At 41.6% G+C, this 11,014-nt stretch overlaps 1 protein-coding gene across 1 annotated transcript in view; it reads right to left on the bottom strand.

Moving 5' to 3' along the window:
• Positions 1-489: 489 nt before the first annotated feature.
• The window catches only part of PLAC8L1 (PLAC8-like 1), a 44,117-nt gene continuing 33,592 nt past the window's right edge, over positions 490-11,014 (bottom strand). Inside the window, exons 3-4 of the mRNA XM_006891196.1 lie at positions 5,234-5,370; positions 490-630 (exon numbers count right to left, since the gene is read on the bottom strand). Coding sequence (XP_006891258.1) covers positions 490-630; positions 5,234-5,370 — 278 coding nt within the window. The remainder of the gene's footprint in view (positions 631-5,233; positions 5,371-11,014) is intronic.

Raw genomic sequence — 11,014 nt, 5'->3', positions numbered from 1 at the left:
TCCTTATTGGCACCAACCTGAGACTTTCACCTTTATACCGTTGGAACTGAGGAGCCAAAATAAGAGGGTGACAGTCCCTGTGGGTTTCATGACATTTAGTGTCTAGTCCAGATGCTGACTAAAAAACACCTCTTGTCCCATCGCTGGTATTTTGGGAAACATGGCAAAGCAAAAGAAAGCCACCTACCAGTTCTTCCTCCTGAGAGGAGGGCAGTTGGAAGCTGACAGTGCAATTTCCAGAACTCCAGGTGGATAGGATGCTGGTGGGGGTACAAAACTCACCTCTAGAATTTTCCTTCTGTGTCTAGACATAGAGGACTCTTCAGCAGAGGCATAAGGGGTAGGGGGAGAGCAATAGTAGAGGCAGGAAGGAGAAATCATTTCTTTTAATGACATTTCAGTGAAAACTCAGAAGAAAAATCTTTCTACTAAGAGGGCTTGAGAAGAGGAGGGAGGGAATGAAGAGAATGACAAAGTTATCTTGCTCTATCAACACATGGCATCCTTAGTCGAAGGGGATTCCTGGGTTTCGTAGAATTTAGAGGTCCTCATCTTGAGTTCCCGGGCCACCTGGCAGATGGAAAAGGGCCAACAGCAGTGCACCGCCAGCCAGTCCTCACACAGCGTGCCCTAGGGTGAGAGGGGGGTCTCTGTTCTGTCCACTTACCAGCATATTCCCATCACTCAGTCCAATATGGTCTGCTGGCCCATCCTCCCCACTGCCTCCCAGATCCACCACCACCACTCAGCACCAACAAACACAGCCCCTGGTAGGAAGCAGCTTGACTGCTAAAGAGGCTCCTCCTTAGGGCTTCTGATTGTTGCTGAAAATGGTGGAGTCAGGACCAACCCACTGCTGACCACCCAATAAATTTTCAGAGGCAGTTCATCTCAGAGGAGGAAACTGTCCATTTTTTCTTCTACCGAGCAGCTGGTGGATTTGACCGCTGCTGTTCAGATGTAAGGACGTTGCAGTCCCTTACCACAATGTCACCAGAGCTCCCTTAGGACTTTTGCTACAGGGTTCATGTTTCAAACCACTGACTCCCCTGTCTGCGCCTTTTGTTTTTCTTTTAGAACCTGGTTTTTCTAAATGTAGAATGTATGTCTTTATTTGGAGTGGGTAATGAAAGCATAGGATGTATTAATCATATTTTCTCCCTTCTGTAATTAATACACAATAAGGAACTCTTTTTCCACCCCAAGTCTGCGAGGCCTAGATAATGTTCCTTTACTCATCCTTTGATAAATGCCTTAAGCCCCGAGACATGAGTTTCAGATACGACTAGCCAATAAAATCCCCACTTGTTCTGACATCTCCCTGTCAAGGTTCCTACAAAAAGGTACCACAGTAGAGATGTTTGCCCACAGTGACACCCCATCTCTGTCTGTGACCACCCACTGCCTTTCCACTGGTAGCCCTGCCGGGCATGCTGTGAACACCAGGGAGTGTAATAAATCTTTAAGTGCTTCCAGCTGCTCTCTCTGGATTTGCGTTCAGTCTTACCATAGCTCAAGTATTAAGATTGAAAACACATGCTCCAGAATTCCAATGGTAAGAAGAAATATGAAAAGTAAATTTCCCTTCCACAGCCATTCTTGGCCACACAGTTGCGGGGGGCGGGGGTGGGGGGGGCATCATTAGCAGTTTCTTATATATCATCCAAGATAAATTCGATGTTCGTGTGGAGGGGGGGGGTGTATGTATGTGTGTTGTCAATTGCCTTAGAGTAGAGCACGACCCTAGCGACACTATAAACAAAAGCCCTGAAGGTCCTCTATAATTATCAACATTTATCAAAGTTCATAGAGTTTCCGGAGACATGTTGTTTAGGAAGTGGATGCCGTTTCTGCTTCCAATAGATAGATAGATACTATATACATAAATATGTATGTATGTACATATATAATATATAATCCTCCAAATAGTTTCATACTGCATTTTTCCACTTAAAATATGTATCTTAGGAAACGCTGGTGGCCTAGTGGCAAGAAGTTGCACTGCACTCCAGAAAGCACATGGTTTGAGGTCACCAGCTGCTCCGTGGGAGAAGGCTAGACAGCCTCCTCTCATGCGATGAACTGCCTCTGAAAACCTGCCGGAGGGTCAGCTATGGTTCAGTTCTAACTCACAACAACAACAGACTCCAAATCATAAATGAGAAGACAAGGAAGCGAGAAAATTAGAATGTGTACTAGAAACAACACAAAGAGAAGGTTGAGAAATTGTGGAAACTGTAATGGAAAAAACCATGTAGAAATTGTCAATGGGAACTCAATTTGCTGTATAAATTTTCATCAAATTATATATATCTCTACATAAAATTTTCAAAACTACACAAAATTTGAACAATAAAAATATAAGCTTGGGGTCGTTTCATATCAGTACATGTTGTTATGTATCATAGAGTCAGAACTGACACAGAACTACCTCTCTAGTAGAGTTGAGACAGGGAATTGCCTGGGAGAAGATTGTCCATCTTACTCCTGAGAAGCATCTGATGGTCTTGAACCATGTACCTTTGAGTTTTCACACCAGAACATACATGAGGATGAAACTTTTTCTTTAACTTTCACATTTCCCTGCTCATGACTTATGGCTCCCCCAACCTCAGTATATCTCAGTCTAAGTTATGCTAGAAATTGTATCTTTAAGAGAGGCCTCAAGGAGCCACTGAAATAAATGTTACATATGTCATATATTGTTGCTGTTGTTAGATACCATCAAATTGACTATAACTCACAGCAACCCTGTGACCAACAGGTTTGAATTTTGCCCTATTCTGCACCGTCCTCACCGTTTCTTATTTGCTCACACTTATTATTATTGTTACTGCATCAATCCGTCTTGGTGAGGGTTTTACTCCCTTCCTATGGCTCTCAAATTTTCTCAACATGATGTCTTTTCCCAGGATCGGTTCCTCCTGACAAAATGCCCAAAGTATGTGAAGGTGGTGGTGGTGATGGTGGTGGTGGTAGTGGAGGTGTTATGTACCGTCAAGTCACCTGCAACTCATAGCAACCCAATTTACAACAGCTCTGAAGCCTGCCCTGTCCAAAGCCAGTCTCACTGGCTCTGACAGACCTACCTCAGTAGCCCTAGTTACTGTGTCAATCCATTTCGTCCAGAGTCTTCCTCTCTTGATCTGTAGTTCTGCCCTTCCAAGCATGATGTCCTTCTCCAAGGATTGGTCCCTCCTGGCCACATGCCCAAAGTATGTGAGATAGAGCCACAAAATCCTAGCCTCCAATGAGAAATTTAGTTTCACCCTCTCCAAGACAGGTGGCCCATGGTATGTTCAAGACTCTTCTCCAGCTTCACAACTCACAGGCGTCAATTCTTCTTCTGTCATACTTCGACATTGTTCAGCTCACTGAAGAATAGCAAGTAATTGCACATGGCCTGGATCAGGCACACCTTAGTCTCTAGAATGACATTGCTGCTTTTCAATACTCTAGAGAGGTCCCTGACAGCAGATTTACCTAATGCAATTCGTCTTTTGATTTCCTGACTGATGCTGCCAAGAGCATTGATTATGGAGCCAAGCAAGTTGTAACTGTTAACATCCTCAATTTCTTCTCCATCCATTATGATGCTGCCAGTTGGCCCAGTGTTGAGAATCTCTGTCTTCTTAATGTTGAACTTCAATCCATATTAAAGACTACAGTCCTTGACCTTCTTCAGCAAGCGCTTCAGGTCCTCCTCAGTTTCAGCAAGCAAGGTTGTGCCATCTTGCATAACAAAGATTGCTGATGAGTCTTCCTCCAATCCTGATTCAACACTTCTCCTCATAAAGCCCAGTCTCTCAAATGATCTGTTCTGCATATAGATTGAAAAGGTATAGAGACAGGATACATCCCTGATGCAATCCCTTCCTGATTTTAGATCATGCAATATTTACCTGCTCTGTACTGAGACTGCTTCCTGGTCCGAGTATAGATTTTGCATAAGCACAACCAAGTGTTCTGGGATTCCCATTCTTCTCAAGGTTAGCTACAATGTGTTGGGATCCACACAGTCAAATGCCTTTGTATAATCAATGAAACATAGATTGATAACCTTTTGGTGCTCTTTGCTTTCTGCCAAGACCCATCTGACATTGGTGATAATGTCTCTAGTTCCAGGACCTCTTCTAAAGTCACCTTGAATTTCTGATAGTTCTCTGTCAATGTAGCATGTCCACGTTGCTCCAGTTGTTTCTGGATAATCTTCAGCAGGATTTTGCTTGCATGTGACATTAGTGATATTGTTCAATAATTTCCACACTCTGTCAGGTCCCCTTTTTTATGGAATGGGAATAAATATGGATCTTTTCTGGTCAGTTGGCTAGGTAGTTGTTCTCCAAGTTTCTTAGCACAACCTGGTGAGCACATCCAGGCCAGCATCTCTTTGTTGTCAATTGGTATTTCAATTCTTGGGGCTTTATGTGAGACATACTCTAAACATCCTCGCCTCTAAGGAGCACCCTAGTTGCACTTTCCCAAGACAGAATTGTTTGTTCTTTTGGTAATCCATGGGATACTCAGTACTCTTTAACATCACCACCATTCAAAGACATCAGTTCTTCTGTCATCTTTATTCATGTTCCAACTTTCAGATACAGGAGAAGTAATTTAAAAGATCATGGCTTGCATCCTTGCTCTTTAGCACTTTAAGGAGGTCCTTGACAGCAGATATTTACAATGCAATATATCTTTGGATTTTTTTTACTGCAGTTATCATGGGTCTTGATTGTTCATATAAATAAAATTAAATCATTGATCACTTCAATCTTTTCTCCATCTATCATGATGCCCACACAGGATATATTTTAAGTCAAACCACTCCAAGTATCCTTCAAATTTAGCAGAGTTGCATGATCTTCCTTTGATGCAACAAGAGACACAGAGGCAGAAGAATTTATTTCCATACATGAGAGTATGTGTTAAGGTGTACTGCTAGTGATAACTACATCTGCTTATTACTCTTGATCAAAGCACGGCACATACCTTTCACAATATGACACATTAATTGACTTATATTTCCAGGTAATTAAATCAGAATTACCTTCAATTTCTTTTTCCCACTTCCACCAACAAAAAATATGTAGCTTTTTTTTTTTAAGCTTGCTCTTCACAACTCCTTTTTGGGGTGAAATTACAGGCATCCAAGCTCATATATGTATGTAGATAGGCAGAGTGATAGATCTAGAGTTACATATAGAGATTCATATACAACTTCAAACACACTTACCCATATTTTATGTCTCTCTCTAGTGCCAATTCTTAGTGCAAAGGAGGACCCAGGTAGCAATGGCCAACAAAGACACTCTCCATGATGCCTGGCAATGTCACATTCAAGACATATGGGACAAAACAGACCACAGAAACCTGCAAGCAGCCAAACAATAGAAAGTCAAGATTCTCAGGTGTTCTTATAAAAGCATTCTCATCACAAAAAGCACTTGCACCACCCTCTGTGCCATCAATTTAATTCTGCATTGTCTTTCTACAATCAAGGACTGAGAGTGAATTGCCAGTTCTCCAAGTATGAAAATTGCCATAAAGGAGCCAATCAAGATTGTCTTCTTTTGTCAGGTACTGGCAAAATGGCACCTGATAACAATTCTGTCAACATTGACTATGGGAATTGTTCTTTTCTGTCAGGAGAAAAACACTATTTTTTTAAGAAACAGAGAAATAATAGCTGTTGTTTCTAGCACATTAATCTCATTTCAATATTTTAAATGGCACACTATAGAAGATACTTTAAATAACAGGCATCTTTTTCTATAAATGGGATTGAAAGCTCTTTTATGGTGCACTGACTATGCCTGCTATTCTTATCATGACTTTATCCTGTCTTTAGGCCAGAAAGTTAGTCTAATTTTTGCTATTTCATCAAGTCACTGACACCTGCCAGTTTCAATCTGCAAACTATTAGGGGTTTGGTTTCTTGAACGTCAACTGGAAACAGATTCTCATTTACTCATCCATCCATCCTTAACTATTGATAGAGTTCCCAGTACATTCGGTTTGAACCATCTCATGCTGAAGTTCTGTTCTTTATACATCTTAGGTCACAGAATCGTTGGCGAATATAATGATATTTAAAAATCTGATTCACAGTGGGGGGAAGTAAGAGCACATGTACATGCAAAATTGCTCATCCAATTTCATGGGGTTTATGGAGTCACCAAAAATTATCAACGAACTGCAGGTTAGGATCCCCTGACACACAGCTAAGATGTATCTTCTACCATTGAAAAAGTTGACAACCCTGATAAGTTGAAATACATTAGCAGTATGCTACAGAGAAAAAAAGCTAATTGTTGTTGTTGCTGTTGTTGTTGTTGTTATGTGCCATCGAGTCATCTGGGACCCATAGCAACCCTATGAACAGCAACTCTGAAGCCTGCCCTATTTTGAGCCAGTCTCACTCATTCCTACAAAACTACCCCCATTGCCTCAGTTACTATATCAATCTATTGCATCAGGGATCTTCCTCTCCTGCTCTGTCACTCCTCCCTTCTGAGCATGATATCCTTCTCCAAGGACCAGTCCCTCTAGGCCACGTGCTCAAAATATGTGAAACAGAGCTTCAAAATCCTTGCCTTGAAGGAGAAATTTGGTTTTACCCTCTCTACGACAGACCTTTGCTTTGCAAAATATTACAATGAAATGTGCGAGGAGCTAGAGTCGGAAAGTCAAAAGGGCCGAATTCATTCAGCATTTCTTAAGCTCAAGGAACTGAAGAACAAATTCAAACCCTGAGTTGCTACAATCAAGGATGCTTTGGGAAGAATGTTAAATGATCCAGGAAGTATCAAAAGAAGATGGAAGGAATATACTGAGTTATTGTATAGAAAGGAATTGGCAGATACAGAAGAATTTAATGAAATAACATTTGAGCAAGAGCCTATGGTGATGAAGGCAGAAGTTCAAGCTGCTTTGAAGGAAATAGCAAAAAATAAGGCCCCAGGAATAGATGGTATACCAATTGAAGTATTTCAGATAACAGATGCTGCCCTGGATGTGCTCACCAAGCTGTGCCAAGAAATCTGGAGAACAACCACTTGGCCAATTGACTGGAAGAGATCTATATTTGTTCCCATTCCAAAGAAGGGTGACCCAACTGAGTGTGCAAACTACAGAACAATAACATTGATTTCACATGCAAGCAAGATTCTACTGAAGATTATCCAAAAATAACTGGAACAGTACATCAGCAGAGAACTGCCAGAAGTCCAGGTTGGGTTTAGAAGGGGTCGTGGCACTAGGGATATTGTTGCTGATGTTAGATGGATTTTAGCTGAAAGGAGAGAATACCAGAAGAATGTCTATCTCTGTTTCATTGATTATGCAAAGGCATTTGACTGCGTGGATCATAACAAACTGTGGCTGACTCTGAGAAGAATGGGAATCCCAGAACATTGAATCGTGCTAATGCGAAACCTATACTTGGACCAAGAGGCAGTCATCAGAACAGAGCAGGGCAACACTGAATGGTTCAAAATTGGGAAGGGTGTGCGCCAGGGATGTGTCCTATCTCCATACCTTTTCAACCTGTATGCAGAGCAGATTATCCAAGAGGCTGGGCTCTATGAGGAGATGTGTGGCATTAGGATTGGTGGAAGATCTATCAACAATCTGCGTTTATGCAGATGACACAACCCTGCTTGCTGGAACTGAGGAGGACCTCATGCACTTGCTGCAGAGGGTCAAGGACTGCAGCCTTCAATATGGACTGAGGCTCAATGTCAAGAAGACAAAGATTCTCACTACTGGACCAATTGGTAGCATCAGGATGGATGGCGAAGAGATTGAGATTGTTCACAGCTTCAGTTTGCTCAGCTCCACAGTCAACACTCTTGGCACCAGCAGCCAGGAAATCAAAAAATGTATTGCGATAGGAAAGTCTGCTGTTAGGGACCTCTCTAAAGTACTCAAGAGCAATGGTGTCTCTTTGGAGACGAAGGTGCACCTGATACAGGCCATGATCTTTGCAATCACTTGTTATGCATCAAAGAGCTGGACAATGACTAGGGACGACAGAAGAAGAATTGACACCTTTGAGCTATGGTGCTGGAGAAGAGTATTGAATGTGCCATGGACTGCCAAGAAAACAAACAGATTCAACCTAGAGAGGGTTAAACTAGGCTACTCCTTGGAGGTAAACATTCTGGGGCTTCGTCTGACATACTTTGGACCTGTTGCAAGGAGAGACAGGTCTTTGGAGAGGGACATCATGCTGGGTAGAGCAGAGGGACAGCGCAGGAGAGGAAGACCCTCTATGAGGTGGATTGATTCAGTGACTGGGGTAATCAGGATGGGTGTGTCAGAGGCAATGCAATTGGCACAGGATAGAACAGGATTTAGGGCTGTTGTACATAGGGTTGCAAACGACTCGATGGCACATAGCAACAACAACAATGACAGACCTATTTGGTTTCCTTGGCAGCCCATGGTATGTGCAAGCTTCTTCTCCAGCACCACAACCAAAAGAAAGACATCTATTCTTCTTTTGCCATCCTTAGTCATTGTCCAACTCTCTGATGCATAACGTATAACTGCGAAGACCTTGGCTTGGATGAGGCGCACCTTAATCTCTAGACTGATATCGTTGCTTTTCAAGTATTTGGGAGAGGTTCCTGACAGCAGATTTTCCCAGTGCAATTCATCTTTTGATTTCCTTATTGCTGGTGCCAAGACTGTTGATTGTGGAAACAAACAAGCTGAATTTATTAACAATCTCAATCTTTTCTCCATCCATCATGAAGCTGCCAACTGGTCAACTGGTGAGAATCTTTGTTTTCTTGATGTTATGCTTCAATCCATATTGAATGCATTCAATACAGTCCTTGACCTTTTGCAGCAAGTGCTTCAGGTCCTCCTCAATTTTAGCATGCAAAGTTGTGTCATCTGCATAACATAAGTTGTTGATGAGTTTTCCTCCAATCCTGATACCATCTTCCTCCTCATGAAGCCCACCTTCCCAAATGATCTGTTCTGCATATAGATTGAAAAGGCATAGAGACAGAATACATCCCTCACAACTCCCTTCCTGATTTTGAACCATGCAGCGTTTCCCTACTCTGTTCTGATGACTGCTTCCTTGTCCAAGTATAGGTTTCGCATTAGCACGATCAAGTGTTCTGGGATTCCCATTCTTCTCAGAGTCAGCCACAGTTTGTTGTGATCCACACAGTCAAAAGCTTTTGCATAGTCAATGAAACACAGATACACATTCCTCTTGTAGTCTGCTTTCTGCCAAGATGCATCTAATATTGGCTATAATACTAGTCATGATGGTGACAGTACTGTGAAACAGAGGGGGGGAAGCTAATCGTAGTCTTTTTAAAAATCTCTCAATAAATATTTTATATATTTATATGTTGTTGTTGTTGTTGTTGTTATGTGCCGCCAAGTCACTTGCAACTTACAGTAACCCTATGCAGAAAGGCTCAGAACCCGGCCCCGTCCCGAGCCAGTCTCACTGTCTCTGACAGACACACCTGCTACTACAAGCCCAGTCACTGTGCCAATCTATCTCATCCAGGGTCTCCCTCTCCTGCACCGTCCTCTCACCCTTCCAAGCATGTCCTTCTCCAAGGACTGGTCCCTTCTGGCAACAAACCCAAACTATGTAAGATGGAGCTTCAAAGTCCTGGCTTCCAAGGACAAACTTGGTTTCACCCTCTTTAGGTCAGACTTGTTTGTTCAAGACTCTTCTCCAGCACCACAACACAAAGACATCAATTCTTTTTCTGTCATCCTTAGACATTGTTCAGCTCTCTGATGCAAGCAAGTAACTGCAAAGAACATGGCCTGGATCAGGAGTACCTCAGATTCCAGACTGACATCTTTGCTTTTCAGCAATCTAGAGAGGTCCCTAACAGCAGATTTTCCCAACGCAGTTCATCTTTTGATTTCCTTCATGATGATAAAATAATTATTATATATCATAAAATGCACAGATCCTAAGTGTTCAATCAGATGAGTCTCGGCAATTGTACTCACACATGTAACCAACACATAGAACATGGGCCTCATCAGATAAAGTTCCCTTGAGCCCTTTCAATCAACCCCAAACCTCCTTCCACTCCAAACGCAATCACTATTCTGATTTCTCTCACTAGATTTTTTTTCTGCCTATTAGACGTCATATAATTGGAATCATATTTATGTATTTGGATTCTATAATTCAATACCATTTTAAAAAATTCATCTTATTTGAGTCTAGTGTTGTTTTGGTTTTTATTGCTAAGTGGTTGTCATCATTCATCTGTCAGTTTGTCATATTGTAGGTAGCTTGTATGTTACAATGATATATGTTGTCCTACAGCTATGACCTAGCTGTAGCTATGTCACGTGTGTTTCAAATACCACCAGATCACCCATGGTATATAGGTTTCAGCAGAACTTCCAGGTTAAATCAGACTTAGAAAACATGCTTAGTGATCAACTGCCAAATATTAGTCAGTGAAAACTATATTGATTACATCAGAAAATCATCCAATAAAGTGCTGAAAGATGAACCCACTATGTTAAAAGGCACTCAGAATACACAATGATCACAGCAATGAACCTGAGCATGTCAATAATCATAAAGACGGCACAAGATCAGGCAAGCTTTTATTCTGTCCATGGAGTCACCATGAGTCAGAGCCAAGCCAAGAGTAACAAATAACAGCAACAGTAGTGTTCCAATGAATAAATACTCAAAAGATCAACCATTCTCATTTAAAAACATTTGGTTATTCAACTTTTTGCTGTTATAGACAAGACAGCTAGTAAAATTTATACATAAGTCTTTTATATGTACATATGCTTTTATTATACTAGGATAGATTTCTAGAATTATAATTGCTATGTATAGGGTAGATGAATGCTTAACTTTATAAGAAACTGTTGGACAGTTCTCCAAATTATTTTATATTGTTGTTGTTGTTATGTGCCATCGAGTCGTTTCCGACTCATAGCGACCCTATGCACAACAGCCCTAAACCCTGCTCTATCCTGCGCCAACCGCACT

Source organism: Elephantulus edwardii, unplaced genomic scaffold (assembly GCF_000299155.1).
Source record: "Elephantulus edwardii isolate Elephantulus edwardi_28Jun2011 unplaced genomic scaffold, EleEdw1.0 scaffold00095, whole genome shotgun sequence".
Taxonomy (NCBI): Eukaryota; Metazoa; Chordata; class Mammalia; order Macroscelidea; family Macroscelididae; genus Elephantulus; species Elephantulus edwardii.
The sequence above is the reverse complement of the archived record's forward strand: the minus strand, read 5'-3'. Positions and strand labels throughout refer to the sequence as shown.